This window comes from Gekko japonicus, unplaced genomic scaffold, assembly GCF_001447785.1.
Source record: "Gekko japonicus isolate JY-2015 unplaced genomic scaffold, Gekko_japonicus_V1.1 scaffold2541, whole genome shotgun sequence".
NCBI classification, from domain to species: domain Eukaryota; kingdom Metazoa; phylum Chordata; class Lepidosauria; order Squamata; family Gekkonidae; genus Gekko; species Gekko japonicus.
In genome coordinates this window covers 214,128-231,812 of record NW_015167131.1, presented here as the reverse complement: position 1 = coordinate 231,812, position 17,685 = coordinate 214,128, and the positions used below count along the sequence as shown (strand labels likewise).

At 42.7% G+C, this 17,685-nt stretch overlaps 1 protein-coding gene across 1 annotated transcript in view; it reads left to right on the top strand.

Annotated features, from left to right (window-relative positions):
• Positions 1-992: 992 nt before the first annotated feature.
• Positions 993-17,685, top strand: part of TRIM44 (tripartite motif containing 44) — a 126,355-nt gene continuing 109,662 nt past the window's right edge. The window contains exons 1-2 of the mRNA XM_015413043.1: positions 993-1,785; positions 10,921-10,998. Of these exons, the coding sequence (XP_015268529.1) occupies positions 1,384-1,785; positions 10,921-10,998 (480 nt within the window). The 5' untranslated portion in view covers positions 993-1,383. The remainder of the gene's footprint in view (positions 1,786-10,920; positions 10,999-17,685) is intronic.

Below are 17,685 nucleotides of genomic sequence, written 5' to 3'. Positions count from 1 at the left end.
GAGTCCGACTCTTCGCGACCCCATGGACCACATCACACCAGGCCCTCCTGTCTTCCGTTGTGCTCCGGAGTTTGCTTAAAAGTTTCCCCACAGCTTGATCCTTCCTCTATCTTTCACATAGATTCCTATTGTCTTTTTATATATTTCCACCTGCCCTAACGCCCTTGGGTAAAAAGACCATAGCTAAGTAAGAAGGTCCATCTGTCCTGGCAAATATCACTTGAAAAGTGAGAAATATACAGTATTTACTGAATCAGGGTTTGTTTGGGGTAAATGCTGAAACACCCCTCCCTTTATACCTCTGTTCTGCTCCAAACCAGGCACCTGATAATTGTATTTTTAAAAAGCACCCGTGGAAAAAGAAGTGTTGGATGGGACAGTGATTCAGAGTGGAGAAGTGATGGGTAAGAACAGGATTCTGCGCTCTTCTCTTTTTTTCCCCCTCCTGGGAAAATGAAAGCCATCGTGTAGTTGCCACACGCCTCTAGCTGCTCAACCCTTACTCCTAAGCAAGTGTGTACAGGACTGGCAGAGCCTGCATCTAAAATAAAGCTGCATTAAAAACTGCTTCCTTATTGGAATGATAGCTCGTTTTCGATGAACTCTGAAGCCAGGGGAAAAAATGGGCTTCGAACTTTTATCTCCCCTTTGTGCAATACAGGGAGAAAAGAAGACATTCTATTGACTTCAAAGGAGGGTTTTCTAAACGATTGCCAGGCCAGTTATTAGGCTCAGAGCACCATTCATAATGGACTGAACAAGCCTGCCTTTTAAACGGGGAACAGAAACACGCAGACGTTTTTCCTCACCGCAAGAGTCTCTCCGCCCGCCCCCCCCCCCGGTGACCTTAATGAATCCCAGATGAGGAAATCCCTCTTCAAGACGCCACGGGTTGGCGGCTTTCGCGATCTGCAGCAGAGAAAGGGGGCGGGACGAAGAGAAAGGCATTGCCGCTTTAAGTGACTCAGGAAGTAAAAAAGCAGCCTGGCCTGTGTTTCAAAACTGAAACTGCTACGAGTATTTATTATTTTTTTTAAAATCGAACGGGGTAACTCGTGAAAATCATAATGGGAGGGAGGTGCTAAGTAAAAGGGATCCTTTAAATTGTTTGGGGGTCAGCCCAGGCCGGCGGCAGTGAGTAAGATAAAGGGTAGAAAGAAAGCTGGAGAGAGGAAACCGAACTAGGCCGGCTCAGTATGGGAAGATAGTAGATGCTGGACCTTGAAGTCTGGAAAACAGCCATTTGAAGGGACAACGGCTTCCCAGCAAATAACAGAGAAAGCCTGTAGTCGTTCGAAAGGGGGAAGCTGCAAGAGTAGATCGTGAGTAGCACAGAAGCCTAGAGACTGAACAAGTAGGCCTTTTGTCAGGCTCCGACAGGAAATGGCTTCTGCAGACGATGTGGAAGAGTTGCCCCCAGATAGCACCTGCGATGCCTGTGAGCCGGATGAAGCACCGGGTGCCGTGCAGATCTGCCAGGACTGTGGCTTTTCCTTTTGCCAACTTCACGCAGAGGAGCACAGCCAGAAGTACAGGGCCCACCGGATGACTGATTTTGTCGCTCCAGGGGGGCAGGGACAGGCAGGCAGCCAAGATGGATCAGGGGAAGACCGCACAAAAGAAGAGGCTCACAAGCTGGAGCGGAAGAAGTGTGACGAGCATGGGGAAGATCTTAGCTTGTACTGTAAAGAGCATGAAAAAATCATCTGTGTGTTGTGTGCCGTGTCTGGCTCTCACCAGAAGCATGATATCATCACTCTGAATGATGCCTATGAAGCCATGAAGGTAAGTATTTTGGAGGGATGGACGTAAGACTAGACCCAGTTCTTTAGGTGACTTCAGACGTGCAGCATTGCCCAGCTGGATAACTGTTTTGCTAGCTGTTGCAAGTGAGCTGTTTTCATGGTTCCTGAAAAGCATTTGATAAATACAGAGTGCCCCCTCATTTCTCAGAGCAGGCCTTTGGCAGCTGGAAGATGCTCTTTTTAACCATTCAGAAACAGCATATGTTATTGTGGGCTGGTATTTTCTCTGGGTAGATGCATGGGAAATGGATTGTCCGAATGTGTCCCGATGCCAAAATATTTGATCATAGAACATTTATGTATTGGGAAGAAGCAAATCATTTTTAAAATAGGTAGTATGTTGCATGTTCTTCCTGAACGTTAGGATTGGCCAGCATCGCTTTGTGGCTTGTTCTTCTGGGTCATTCACTGGTTCTATGCACCTGCTACTCCAGGGGATCTGCTGTCCCAACAACTGAGAAACAAGGAACAGCAGTGGAAGGGAGTGCAGAAGAAACTCAGGTTACACACAAGCTATTTCTTAAGAAATGGGGATACAGTGTTTTCTAGATCAGTGGGCTGTAGCTGATTGAGTCTCGGGTGCTTTCAGACTCTGTGTAACCATACCAGTTGTATTTACCTGGAGCATGAGAAGCTATAAAATATTTCCATGCACACTTTCTGTGATATTAAAGTCGGAGGGATGCACTTCACTGAGAAGGGAGGAAATTAAGTCTGTGAATTTCAGTCTACCCCAATATGTAAGTGTTTTGCTTACTTTATGATCAACAAGGTCATCATAAAGAGGGCTGGAAGTAATAGTGAAAATAATGTAGGTCAGGCTGCGATCTTTAACTACTTGCTGCACAATGCAGTTGTAGGGACTTTATTAAAACTGTGTGGTAGTGGTCCCTGTGTCTTAATAACGGAACATGGATTTGCTGTTAGGTCAGATTTCTTTTAGTGTGGAGTTTGAGAACCTGTCTCTGTAAAGGAGAGGCCTATGACAGAGCCATCTGAACTCTTATATAGCTCAGCTTATCTGTTATCCTTCTTCCTAACAGAGACTCTGCATTTCAGAGCTCTGTGAGAGGCAAAAATGTATCTGGAACACCCTTTCACATTAATGAGTCTGCATGCCAGGAAAGTAGTTGTAGGACATGTTGAATTTCTGCCTGTTGTGCTGCTGAGAGAACCATAACACATCAGTTGGCAAAAAAGATGTATTAGCTGGCTGAATTTTTCCCCTCAGTATAATACCTGGTTTTGATTCTTATTTTGTGTCAGACAAATATATTGCTAGGTTATTTACTTTCTACTGTGTTGTTGTTAGCCATTCAGTCATGGACCACATCACGCCAACCCCTCACGATACAGAGTTGCATCCAGTCTATACGCCAACCCCTCACGATATGGAGTTGCATCCAGTCTATCTGACTCTTGGCGATTCTATGGGCCAGCTCTCTCCACATTTTCCAATCTTGTACTGTTTCTTTGAGTTGTTCAATGTTCAGGCTGGTGTTGACTTTTATGGTGTCTAGCCATCATGTTCTTTGGCGGCCCAGTTTCCTTTTGCCACCAACCAATCCAAGCATGATTGCTTTTTCCAGTGAGTTCTTCTGCATAACATGGCTAAAATAAGTCAGTTGTAGTGTTATGATTTTTCCTTCCAATGACATGTCTGGTGTTATGCGCTCCAATACTTGCTTGTTTGTCACCTTTGCTGTCCAAGGAATGCTGTGTACAGTGATATAAAGGGGTGTGTATTAGTAGTAGACTTTCTGAATCATACCAAAGTTCTATCTAATTCAATCTCCTTTTCCACACAGCGGCCAGTGAGGTACTTTAAGGAATTTCCCATAGTCATGGCAAGAAAGACATTGGCTCTCCCTCACTGTTTTCTCCAGGACATACTGCCTCTGAACCTGGAGTTTCCATTTAGCTGTCCTGGGTAATAGGTATGCATAGATCTGTCCTCCATGCATAATTCCCTAAAGCTATCTAAGCTAATAGCCATCTTCACATCCTATAATAGTTCAGAGTGTAGCAGTGTTGGCCTGCAGTAGAAGACCTAGATTTGAATTCAGTAGCACCTTAGAGATCAACAATATTTTTGGTTTGAAAGTCAAAGTATCTGACTAAGGGAGCTTTGAACTTTCAAAAGCTTACACCTTGAACATCTTCTTGGTCTCTAAAGTGCTCCTGGACTCAAATCTAGCTATAGTAGTTAATTCTGCTGTATTAAATACTTATTTTTTTCTGTCTTTTCTTCTTTTTTCTACCTTGAGTCTAATTCTTCTTCTATATCTTGAGTTTATGGTCAACCAGTTCCATTTGGGGGCTCCAAATTCTAGTTTTATACAAATAGGAAAGAGAAATTCTCTCTGTTCAATTTGTCCATACCGTACATAATTTTATAAAGTTCGTCTCCGCTAGTTATCTTTTTCTAAACTACAAGTTCCTACCTATTTGGGAAAAAGTTCCAACTCCTTAATAGTTTTGGATGCCCTTGGGAGTTGGGACCCACCATAAATCTAGACCACTGCTTTGTACTTTAACCCATAGTGGCTCTTGGCCTGACACAAGCAGGCAGAAATGTGCTACTAGAATCACATTTGCCAGTTGTGCAGGCTGCTGCAAGCTAATGTGGTACATAAGCTGTGGTGAAAGTCCATGAGGAAAACTGAGAAGACAGGAAATTAATTTGAATTAGATCACTTTTCTCTCTTCTTAAGATGGAAAAACTCTGCTGTAGTTGGTGTTCTTGGGGAGAAAAAACTTTGTATTAATGCAGGCCTAGATTTCCCAAGGCTTACTCATGTCCTCTTGGAACGTATGTATAGCAAATCATCAGTCTTCCAGTGCTAGAAGGGAAGGCAAATCTGGCCATGTTTAGTGACACTATAAATGTTTCACACTACACTTCTCTCCTTTTTCAGAAGGGAAGTTCTTCCCCTCTTTCTAGAATGCATGTGAAATAGCAGTTCATTGACATGCAACACACAATCATTGCTACCTTTCCTTAAAAGTGAAACATGAGCAGGCTTGTGGGGGCGGGAGGCGGGGAGATAAATTCAACCAGTGTCCTTGGTCCTTTTTTTTTTTTTAAGCAGGACCCACATCCAGAGGTCCTCAATTGTTCTGAGTTCACCACTGTGCCAACACAGGCTGGGCCTTGGTTCAGACCTGGTTGGTGGTGGATTGGGTCTTGTTGCCTCCCATATTGCTTGTGGCTCAGAGTAAATCGGGCATTGCTGGCAGCACCACGGGCTAGAGCCCACTTAGCTGCTACCAGTGCAGGTTTATGGAATGCCATAAGGGTTTTCGCTGGTCACTGACAGGCTGAGCCACTTTCTTTCTTTTTGAAGGGAAGAGGAGCAAATATGACAGCTCTACTCTCTCCATATCCCCACAGCTAGGGAGGCAGGCTCAGATTCTCTTTTCGCCTTCTGAGACTGGATCGCTTTTCTTTTCCTCTCTCCTGGCCTCAGGATGTTCCTATGACAGAGTTGCGATGTCAAAGTTGGTTTTAGAACCACTACCTTACAAGAATGTTTTGGGCTGGAGTGCGTCCCTGATTTCTGATTTCCTGAATATAAGTGGTATAAAAACACATCCAGTAGGATTTCATCTGGATGAAAGTAGTCCATTGATACCAAGCTTTCTTGGGCTACTTTCCCCTTCCACTCCATCCATCTGTATTAGTCTGTCTTTTCTTGTGTTCAGTACAGGAAAAGAAAGCCCATTATTGCAATAGTGTGCTGTTTAAAGTATATTCTATATAATACAGCAAAAGCACAGCTGATAAATCTAATTTTAGGCCATTGCTGGTGGCTTGTTTGGTGGCAATCCTCCAAACATAGCTGTGTTAGGAACCGTAAAAGTTGTTCCAGCTATGACATTAATGTTTCTAGCTACCAAAATAAGCCAGGGTAGGGGAGATTTCAAAGGCAAGCAGCTCCTAGTAAGGAGCAAACTCTTCTGTTCTCTCTCTGTGCGTGTATATTTTAATTACATGGATACGATTATTGGGAGGGGGACTTATATCAATTTATAGTCTCTTTACTATGCCATAGAAATAATGCAGTGTTGTATTTTTTCCAATTATACTTTGATTTCTGCCAAGGCTGTTTCAGATTATGCTTTCCCATTCTCATGGATTCAAGTAAGGGGAAAGGGGGAAAAAAGGTATCTGGAAGTGTGAATCTTGGTGAGCTTTTAGTTCATGAACAGTTTCATGTGCTTTTAGCTGACTGCACAGAATATAAATGCTTGAATTCAATACTGCTGCTTGCATACCGTGTGAAACTGGGGATCATTCTTTAAGACGCTTTGCCAGTTTGGTGTATCAGAATCTATCTGATCACTTTAACATATGCCTTCATCTTTGACTGTTTCATCTCCTTTTCTTAATGAGCATGTTGAAGACCTGAGTAGTGGAAAGGTAGCAGCTGAACTACCTCTCAGCAGTTTGGTGGGTTTATAAAGAAGAGACTGGCTTTTTTGGGGGGGGAATGTGTGATGTGTAATGCTACTGAACATTCCTCTTTTAATGTGATAAGTAGCAATTTGTTGCAGTAATAATTCATTGGCAATGACAGTTTCCGTATGTTTCTTTTTTAATAAGGATTTTGTATGTTCGTTAGCGTAAAAACTAACAGTGCAGTCCTGTGCAGAGCTACTTTGGTCTAAGCTCCTCAGTTTCAGTGGGTTTAAGTTGCATAGGACATCACTGCAAGATTGCACTTTGAAAGGTTTCTGTTTCAGGTGTTGTGTTTACATTCACTGTGCTGCTTTAGTCAGGTCACTCTTGACTTCAGCCCTTTATCTTCAGTTTGTGGATAAAAATGCTGGTGTACCCTAAATGTCTTTTTAAAGGATTGCAACAATATAATGTATGTGAAATGCTTCAAACATTGAAAGTGGTCTATAAATGCTAGTTGTAGTATTCTTTGTTTACGTGTTCTGTGAATCCAGAATTTTCTAGCAATTTTCTTAAGGAAGTGAAGGACTGTATAGATGTTGTGGTGACATTTCAAGCTCTCATTAAATGACATTATACATGTGGATGCTGGGCATATGGGGGAGCCCCTCTGCTTGTCTGTGCATAGTTGCTGGGTCATGAACACAGTGTATGTGTGTGCATAAAATGTATGCACATAGGCTCCATCCCTTTGTTTGGGACTATTTGAAAAAGCAGCGTTTTCAATCACAGGGCTGGGAACGGAGTGTATACAAATACGCTTTTATGCATATGCAGTTCTCATGACTTGGTGATCAAATGCTAAACCTTGGAAAAAATTTCGGGGGGATGTTTAAATCCCCCCGAAAGTGCAAGACCGTTCCGTGCGCATGCGCACGGAACGGTCTTGCACTTTCGGGGGGATTTAAACATCCCCCCGAAATTTTTTCCAAGGTTTAGCATTTTTGTGCACACGTGGGGACTGGCCTACGTGTGCACAAACCTCCCCCCCCCCAAGTGCCCCCGGAGCGCTGATTTAGCGATCCGCATTCACGGGGGCAACTTGGCTATTAGATATATAGATGTGAAATGCTACAAACATTGAAAGTGGTCTATAAACGCTAGTTGTAGTATTCTTTGTTTACATGTTCTGTGAATCCAGAATTTTCTAGCAATTTTCTTAAGGAAGTAAAGGTCTGTATAGATGTTGGGGTGACATTTCAAGCTCTCTTTAAATGACATTATACATGTGGATGTTGGGCATATGGGGGAGCCCCTCTGCTTGTCTGTGCATAGTTGCTGGGTCATGAGCACAGTGTATGTGTGTGCATAAAATGTATGCACATAGGCTCCATCCCTTTGTTTGGGACTATTTGAAAAAGCAGTGTTTTCAATCACAGGGCTGGGAATGGAGTGTATACAAATACGCTTTATGCACATGCAGTTCTCATGACTTGGTGATTGGGGAGTGGGACAGGGATGGCACACTCTTTGCTTCTTTCTTTCAACCTGTATAATGTTGTCTAAACAAGACTGTAATCGTTGGCTGGCCTCCTTTCTCCAAGATTGGGGACAGAGGGTGGCACTGGGGGGGGAAGTTATCTCAGTGGCACCCACTGATATGTGGTGTGCTGCAGGGATCGATTATCTCCCCAATGCCATTCAACAGCTGTATGCCTCCCCTTGTCCAGATTACCCGGAGGTTTGGGCTGGGTTGCCATCAGTATGCGAATGACACCCAGCTCTATCTACTAATGGATGGCCACCCGGACTCTGCCCCTGAAAACCTGGACAGGGCATTACAAGCCATGCCTGGATGGTTGAAGCAGAGCCAACTGAAACTGAACTAGATGGACCATTAGTCTGATCCAGGAAGGCTCCATTTTACAGGCCCTGCGGAACTGTAACAGGTCCCACGGGGGCCCTGGTCTCATAAGGGAGCTCATTCCACCAGGCTTTCAGTTGCGGCAGTGGGCATCCACCTGATATGGCCCCCCCTCCTGGGACTGCAGATTCTATATTGCTGGTATCAACATCATCTGTCAAGGCATATTGGACATCTAGTACTAAACTGCTTTAGGTTTTAAATTTTGATTGATTTATGTGTTTTAAATTTTAATTGTAAATCTGCACTGTGTGCCGCAGTGTTCCCTCTAAGCTGAGTTAGTGTGAGCTGGCTCACAGTTTTTCAGCCTCCGGCTCACGCATTTTTGCCTTAGCTCAGGAAGGGATGGCTCCAGAGCAAACTAATGTATACAGTAGCCAAAATCGCTCGCTCACAACTTTAATGCCAGGAGCTCACAAAGTAGAATTTTTGCTCCCAGGACTCCACAGCTTAGAGGGAGCACTGGTGTGCAGATCAATATGTTTGGAACCTGCCCTGAGCCTGCTATGTGGGGAGGGTGGGCTATAAATTTAATAAAATAAATTAATGAATCGTTCTGTATAGAAGGGAAAGCATGATCACATCTCTTAGCCCCTTCCATGTTTGTTAGATATATTTGAAATGAAGTATGAAAGAGCCCATATGTGTACAAAATGCACACACACAGGTTAACAACATAAGAGCCTTGCTGGATCAGACTAATGGCCCATCTAGTTCAGCATCCAGGAACGTGAAATTTGTCACTGCTTCCATGACTTCCCCTTCTATTTGCAAAGGAGTGATGGGGCCGGATGCCATGATCTTAGTTTTTTTGAAGTTGAGTTTCAAGCCAACTTTTGCGCTCTCCTCTTTCATCTGAGCAAGAGGCTCTTTAGGTCCTCTTCACTTTCTGCCATTAGAGCAGTATCGTCTGCATATCTGAGGTTGTTGATGTTTTCCCCAGCAATCTGAATTCTGGCTTGTGATTAATCCAGGCCGGCATTTCACATGATGTACTCTGCATATAAATTAAATAAGCAGTGTGACAATATACATCCTTGTCGTCGTTCCATATCCGGTTCTAACTGTCGCTTCTTGACCCTTATACAGGTTTCTCAGGAGACATGTGAGGTGGTCTGGTACTGCCATCTCTTTAAGGACTTGCCACAGTTTGTTGTGATCCACAAAATCCAAGGCTTTAGCGTAGTCAATGAAGCAAAAGTAGATGTTTTTCTGGTACTCCTTTGCTTTCTCCACAATCCAATGAATGTTGGCCATTTGATCTCTAGTTCCTCTACCTATGTATATCTACCTATGTATATGTATGTATTCTGTATACACATACAGATTCCAGACTTTGACAGGATTTCTGATTGTAGGAACAGAGCCTATGTGTATCTAAGTAGCACGATGATTCAACACACTCGCCTTTTCCTCCCAGTTTATGGTTATTCATTGTTGTATAAGGGGGCAGAATTCAAAAGCTTATTTTGGAAATCATTAAAACAATCCTATTGTGTTGGCCTATACCGTGGCCCTCATATTGCAGTGAGGAGACTGAGAATAGTTGCTTGCTTAAGGCCACCTGGTGAATTCATGACTGAAGTGAGATGTGAACAAGGGGCCTTTCAGTGCACTAGATTAGCTCTTGTTTAATCCTTTTAAAATGGGTTTCAGACCTGGTTTTTTTCAAAGCTGGCTGATGTTATCATGGGAACATGGATATAGGAGGGATCACCTGATTAATTATTGCAGAAAAATGAAGCACATCTGAGTTGGATCCTGCTATTGGAGATGAAAAGTTATTGAGAGCAGCCCAGTCTTCTCTGGATTTTGGTGACCATCCAACGTAGAATGGTTAATGTGGGGTAGTAAAACTGGGATTTGAGATATGACCCAAGTTCAAAGTCATGGTTGTAGCACCAACAAAACAGGATGTTCGGTGCTGTTTATGCAGTGTAGTCCAAACTATATTTAAAGAGGTATCATTGTCTCTTAAATATTGTTCTCTGTGACATCTGTTGTGAATGAAGTCTAGAATACTCCTCCTGGTCAAAACACAGAGGTCACAAGGACAGAAAAAAGAAAAGAAATGCCTCAAAGAAGTTTTGCTATTGAGACAACCTCCCCCAGTATAACCTGTGATTTTGTTTGGGAGAGAAGATAGCCGAAGCAAAAGAAACAAATTTTCCAGAGATTCCACAAGTGCCTAGCACTTTGCGTCTTCCTTGAAGTGTGAACTCTTGATTGCTTCCTTAATTAGTTCTTTCCTTCTGCTCCATCTTTACAAATGGAAGCACAAAAGTGCAGGATTAAGTTATCGGGCAGCCAGTACCAATTACAGAATATAAATGAAACATGGAGTTCGGTCAGTGTTGCCCGGCATCACATTGAAAAGGGCTTGATGCTGAAGAGTACTTGGCACCCCTTAGGAAGGCAGCTGACTTACTGGCTTCATTGGGATGCTCACCATCTAGCAGGATTTGTCCCAACTTGCAGTTGAGCTGTGTGACAAAGCAGTGAATGAGGCGGCCTGTGCAAATGCATTTAATTTTCCTCCCCGTAGTTTTTCCCAGCGCTCCTGGCAGATACATCTTATCTTCTTCCTTAAGCCTTTTGCTTGCTTAACCTCAGTCCCAGAAGAATGAGCGAATATATTCAAGGACTCGTAGCAATTTGGCTAATAGAAAGCACTGAGAGGTTGCTGCTTCTCTTCCACCTCCCCCCAGTCATCTTGTGGAACTCCTTATTGAATTCATGTGAGTTCAAAAGCATGCTCTCCAGTGACCTTTGCCCTCCTTGTCTTTCAGAATAGAGATCGCATTGACCTGAAGATGGTCATGCTAGAGATGGTGGAAAGATTGAAGTTCAAGTGTGCAGATCCCAAAGTAAGTTAATAAAATTAAAATGCTCACTGTCTGCATGCCTTTCATTCTCCTTGAGAGAAGTGCACTGTATTGCTAATGACTATCTGCATGTTACGTTAAGATCTAATTAAGTCTGTCAATCAAAATATAAATACTGTCTTCATATGTGGCTAGAGATAAGTAGTCTCCCCCCACCACCACCTTTCCCTTGGCACATTTTAGAGCTTGAAATATATATAATCTGCAATTGTTTCCCTGAACAGCATACTAGTGTTGTTTTCCCTCTTTTCTAGATCATTTATTTATCAGATCTGTATGCTCCTTTTTCTCCAAGGAGCTCAGGTTAGCATATGTGAGGCTTGCGTATTCTATTCTTGTATAGGGTTGCCAGCTCTGGGTTGGGAAACTCCTGGCAATTGTGGGGGGTGGAGCCTATGGAAGGCAGAGTTTGGGGAGGGGCTCTCAGCAGGATATAATACCATAGGGTCCACCCTCTAAAGCAGCCATTTTCTCCAGGGGAACTGATCTCTGTAGTCTGTAGATCACTTGTAATTCCAGGAGATCTCCTGGCCCCACCTGAAGGTTGGCAACACTGTTCTTGCTGTGCTCCTGTGCAGTAACCTAAGAAATTATGACTGGCCCAAAGTGAAGTCGAGCTTTGTGGCTGACTGGGGATTTGAGCCCAGTTTTCCCCAGTCCGTGGGTTCACACTTTACTCATTATACCACACTGCGACCCCAGTCACACTGGGGGAAAAGGTGCGGCTTTTTTGAGCCGCATCAAAAGAGAAGTGCGGCAGTTGCTCCCTGGCATGATCAGATGCCGGGGGGAAGCCACAGATAGGTGAGTGAGGCGAGCCCGCTGCGCATGTGTGCGCATGTGCAATTCTACAGGGCCTCCGTATGCTGCAGGGAGACGGGCATATTGGCGATCAGACACCAGCCCGTGCTGCGCATCAACAGGTAGGTAGTACTCTTTTGATGCTACCTTTTTGCGGCAGGTTTTTGGCTGGAAGGGACGGATCGGGAACGGGTGCGTTCTGCTTCCCAGATGTTGTGGTATGATCGCGCCCGCTTGATGTGCCCCCGATCCGTCCCTCCCACAGGGCAAATCCTCCCGTGTGACCGGGGCCTGCTTTAGTTTCTTCAAGCATCTGCCTACACTCTGAGATGGTTTCACCCAATAACCTATTCCATAGCAGTTATACTTATTTCTCAAAAATCCTTATATCTTACCTCATTCTTACTAAATATATTTGAGTCAGTCTACATAAACTAGTGCAATAAAACTAGTAGAACAGAGCAAGAGTCCAGTAGCACAACAAGCACCAGCAGCAGTGACCCACAAAAACTCATACAAAACCCACATATTTTGTTAGTCTTTAAGGTGCTGCTGGACTCTTGCTCTTTTCTACTGCCACAGACAGAGTAACAAGGTTACACATCTTGATATACAATAAAACCAGTAACACATTAAATAAAAATTAGAAAAAAATAAGAACAGGCTGCTGGATCAGACCAGTGGTCCATCCAGTCCTGCATCCTCTGCCACTCAGTGGCCAACCAGTTCCTCTGGACAGCCAACCACAGGGCATAGAGGCCGAGGCCTTCCCCTGATGTTGCCTCCTGGCTCTGGGATTCAGAAGTTTAGTGCCTCTGAATGTGGAGGTTCCACCATGGCTAGTAGCCACTGATAGACCTATCCTCCATGAATCTATCTAATACCCTGTTTATTCCTGTGGCCATCACTACATCCTCTGGCAGCGAATCCCAAATTTTAATCACTCTCTCTGTAAAAAATGACAACCAAAACAACTAAAACTGAAGTAGAAGCTTTTAAATATCCTTAAAACAGCATTAAAGTATTTGTCAAACCACAGACTGAAACCCAGGACTAAAATCAACTTCAGGACATCTAAAACACTTGAGAGGGTAAAATGTTTCTGCCTGATACCTAAAATAATTCAGATTTGGCTCTACTCAAACTTCTGTGGAGAGGGATTTCTGGCCACCGCCACCACTGAAAAGGTCTCGTCTCTGGTGCTTACCTATCCAGTTTGGAATCTGATGGGTGAGCAGGACTTCTAATCATGACCTCATTTGGTAAATAAATCCATATGGGACTGGTTCGTAGGGTGATAGAGGTAGTGTTACATCAGAATTGTAATGGAGGTATTTGCTTTTGTGTTTACTTTTTGTTTTTGTGATAAACATTTTGCTTGTCAGGTAGGGGGTAAGGAAATTACTAGAATGGTTTTCTTCATAGTTACTTGTCCCGGGCAAAGGACAGGTTGAAGACTGCCTTATGTTCATGCGTTGTGAGCCATTGACAGAGGCATGAAGGCAGTGAGTAGAATGGTTAAATGTTACAGGCTGGTCTTTTTTGTAAGTATTTGCATGGCTGCAATATATACATTTACATGGTTAATTTTTTTAAAAAAAACTTTCAATGCAAGGTCACTAATGTGGTTTACAAATCAAAGAAATAAAAATAAAATTATTAACAGATAATGTTTTAATAGTTAATTTATTGAAAAAGATAAAATCAGCAGAATAAACCAGATATCTGAGATCTACAAATTAAAGCAGACTGCAATAAAACAGCATTTACTTGGATTCTGTATCAGCATAAATAAAATTCTGCAGATTTTGTTTAGTCAGTGGACCTAGATGTAGAGGTTCTGAAACCCTGGCACTTTTGTGTTGCTCTGTCCCCCCCCCCCCCAAAAGAAAACTTCATTCTATCTCTTCTAGCCATTGCCTGAACAAGCAAACAAAAAAGTACCCCAAATGTAACGTTTGATTTTAAAATCAAGTAGATTAATAGTGTTGTTTTTATGCCAGTCTCATAGTTTCTAGAGGTAGATCACCTTTAAAAAATAAAAAAATTGTTTTAAAATATTTTCTTGCTTACACATAGTTTACCTTCAGTTACACAGTGAAGATCCTTTTGTTGTGGTGGCAGCTGCTGCCAAAGCAATGATTTTTAAGGTCTGCACAGCCAATCAGATCTCCATTGGCCAACTGGAAGCCCTGCTGGGCAAAAGCCACATCTGTCCCTGCCCACATTCTAAAAACATTTGGAGGACAACAGAAAAGGTCTTAGTGTGCGCCTTGGCAATCCAGAGGTGCCACGTTTGGGACCTCTGGCCTATTGAGTACTTCCTGATTGCAAATTTTACCACGCTGTTGTTTAGTCTTTTTATTAGATGATTGGTGACTATATGAAACAAAATAGGTCCAAAGACTCTCAGGTTATTCTGTTTATAGCGGATCACAGGAAAAAATGGTGGCTTGCTGAAAGTTTGTCTGTCTGGCCCTTGGCAACAGGTCTGGTTATTAGAATAAAAAGAGCTGCACTTGTACCCAATTGTGCTTGTTGCAACTGCTGTGAAAATGATTTTCAATCATTTTTGCAAGCAGAAAATGCCCTAGCTGAGAAAGCAGAGATACTTATTATTCTGCTTTCCAGAAAGGAAGCAATTTTCTGAAGCCTTGTCTGTTATCAGTCCATCTGTGCCTTCCATCTCTACTCTGGAATCTGGACATTGGAAGTGCTTTGTTTTGGTGTCGAGAGATAAAACCACTTAACTGAAGCCTAGTTTTCAGGGCCAAACCTGACATGCACTTGAAGTCCTGTGTTTAGAGCTCCCAGCAATTATTTAAATTTTAATTTTCGGGCAATGGTCTGGTTCTTATTGGGACCACAGGGAAGAGAGTTGAAGCCTTCTTACTTTTTCCCCAACATGAAATGGTCCTGTTTGTCACCTGTTTGTTAAATCTGTGCATCACTCTTCTGCAGTCTCGCACCTGCATCAACTGGTGAACAATCTAAGCAAATTTTTCATGTTGCCTTGGGTCCCAGAGTGTGTTTTCAAGCCACCTATTGTTTCGTGTTTTTAAACACTTGCTGTATATTCAGAATTGTGGGTGCCAAAATAGGAAGTGATAGGGTTGCCAAGTCCTACCTTATCACTGGTGGGGGGATTTGGGGGGGGCATTCATGGAGGGGGTGGGGATGCTGCACGATGTCCCCGACGTGATGGCATCACCCGGAAGTGATGTCATTGCATTGGCGACATTGCGCAGGGATGTGGCTGTTTGGGGGTGGGGTTTCCCCCGTCGTCCAGCTGGCTAGCAGCAGGCAAAACACCGAAAACGAGGGGAACCCCCACCCATACCCAGACCCACAGACCGGCAACCCTAGGAAGTGAGCCATTGTATGATTTCTGCAGCCCTCTTCCTTCTGGTGTTATGAGGTGGGCTTTTTACTTGGCATGCCTTTGAAAAATACAGACATCAGGGTCAAGAAAATATTAATTATATAACACAATATTGTGGAGTGTAATAAAAGATTTATGGGGCATACTGTTGAACTGTGTTGGGCATCTGTACAGGATTTGATAAAAGCAAGTTACCGTATGTGCTGGATTTTCATGATTAGGCCAGTCCATTGAGGAAAAAGTTATTTGATTCATCAGTAAAAAATAAGGCAGTTAATCCATGATTGCAGTACTCCCATTAATGAATACATTACATTAAGGTGGATGATATCTGAGGAACATTGACAGGGTTAGGAAAATCACTGTTGTGAGGGAGGGGAAACACTTCTGAAACATAGTGCCTTTTAGAACAACCCATCTAAAGTTTTTCATTACAAAATAAAATAGAAATGATCAGATTACAAGTACATAATTCACAGCAAAAAGAGAGAGAAAGAAATCAATGCAGAAACACCATTAATTCCTGTAAACAACACGAACTAGAAATACTTCAGTAGATGAGAATGTCCCTAGACCCAATCTTCTGTCCCGAAAAGATACAAACAGATCTTCCTTTCCTTAAATCTTATTGGGTGAGTAGGCATTACCATCAGCAACTAACCACACTTCTTCAATAGGTAGTTTGTACTTAGAATCTTTTCTAATGCTTTCTCTAGTTAACATACTGCCTGTTTTTCCTAGCTGTTGTTGTTAGTATATCCCAACAAATCAACTAAGGAATGAATACTGCAATCCTAAACAGAGTTACACCTTTCTGAGGCCATTGGTTTCAATAGATTGTTCTGTAAATTAAATTCCTGACCTGTAACTTTAGGGTTGTTTTTTTTTTGGGGGGGGGGGGAGCATAAAGAAATTAAATTTTGGAGTATAAGCTGTACATATATCGTCAGCATGGGGCTAGTATAACCACAAGCTGTTGTAATTTTACATTACACATCCATCTTCGTTTGCCTTACGTCTTATTTCATTTGTGCGAAAGAGTCCAGGCTCTACACTTTTGCTGCAACCCTCCCCCCTTTGGTCAGCCCCTTATGGCCTTTGATTGGGAAGGAGTTTCTTGGCACCCTTGTCCCCCTTCTTCCGTTGGCTCTCCTCCTGCAGGCTAGAATGGATAGCTGAGGGCATGCACTGGCTAGCCGAGCATGCCCCTTGAAGCACTTGCGTACACTCTTAAAATATTATTATTTTGCATTGGTTGGCACTGAGCATTTAGTTTCTTGTATAAATATAGTTGTACAGTGTCTCCTTTAAGGTCTGGACACCTTTGAAGAAGTGTGGGTAAAAAAAGGAATAATTTAAAAGCATCTATTTTCTAGACTCTTTTTTTTGTGTGCATCTAATATATTCTTTCTCACAAAAGTGACCTTAGAAGAAACACATTTTTTTTAATTATTGCTGTTTCAATGAGATACAGGGTGTATCATTTGGGTTCATACTAGTAGCTGCAAACTAGACTGCTCTGTAGTATATCTGAAAGTCAGTAATATATATTTCCCACCTTCCTGCGTAGTAATTTCTTATGTGTCCTACTTTTTTCTTGCTGTTAATAAATCTTATTCATGAAAGATCCATTGCTCCAAAATCTCTTGGTCCAGTAGTTGATAGTATAAATGGGGTGGGTGGGGGGAGAGGTAGAGGTGGAGGTGGAATCCAGCAATGTAGACAAAAATGTGCTTTTACCAGTGGTATTCAACCAAATCATGAAAGTCCTTTTCTACTCCATTTATTTTATCTTAATGTAAACTAGTTTATTTACATGTACATGCTTTCCATAACATGACAGAACATAACAGAGTCTGATATTGAATTATAACCGTGCCAACCTTCAAATTATAGTTAAGGTTTTGAATTATTTCCTTGTACGTTACTATATAAGAGATGTAACTTGTTCATTCAGTGACTTTTCTGTGTCATCCGCATCCTATATCTAATAACTAAGGGCTGGTACCTGTGTGGATCAAAAAGTCTTGCTACTGTGGACCAGCCACGACTACCACTTTAGGGGTCTTCAAACCCAGGGGAAGCCCAAGGTTTGTACAAAAGCCAACCTGTTAAGGGGGGGGGGACATTAACATCACTGCTTGTGAATGCACAGACATAGGGAGTAGGGATGGGAGTGGACTTAGCAGCATTTTCGGTTGCTGTAGAAACCAAATAAAGCACCCATTATTGAGGCAGTGATGCCAGCTACCAGCAGCATGATCAGATGCCAGGGGTGAAAGTGAGGGGGAAGGCAGGCATTGGGGAGAGGAAGGAGAAATGGAGACAACGGCAGAGGGGAACAGCTCAAGTGAGGCTGGATGGGGTTTCCCCTTGTCATGTAAATCCTTGTAGGTCTCCACTTGTATATTATTAATTTGTTTTTGTATTTTGTATTAATGCGCTTGATTTTATTGCCCTTCCCTCAGATTTATTTTTTTATGTTT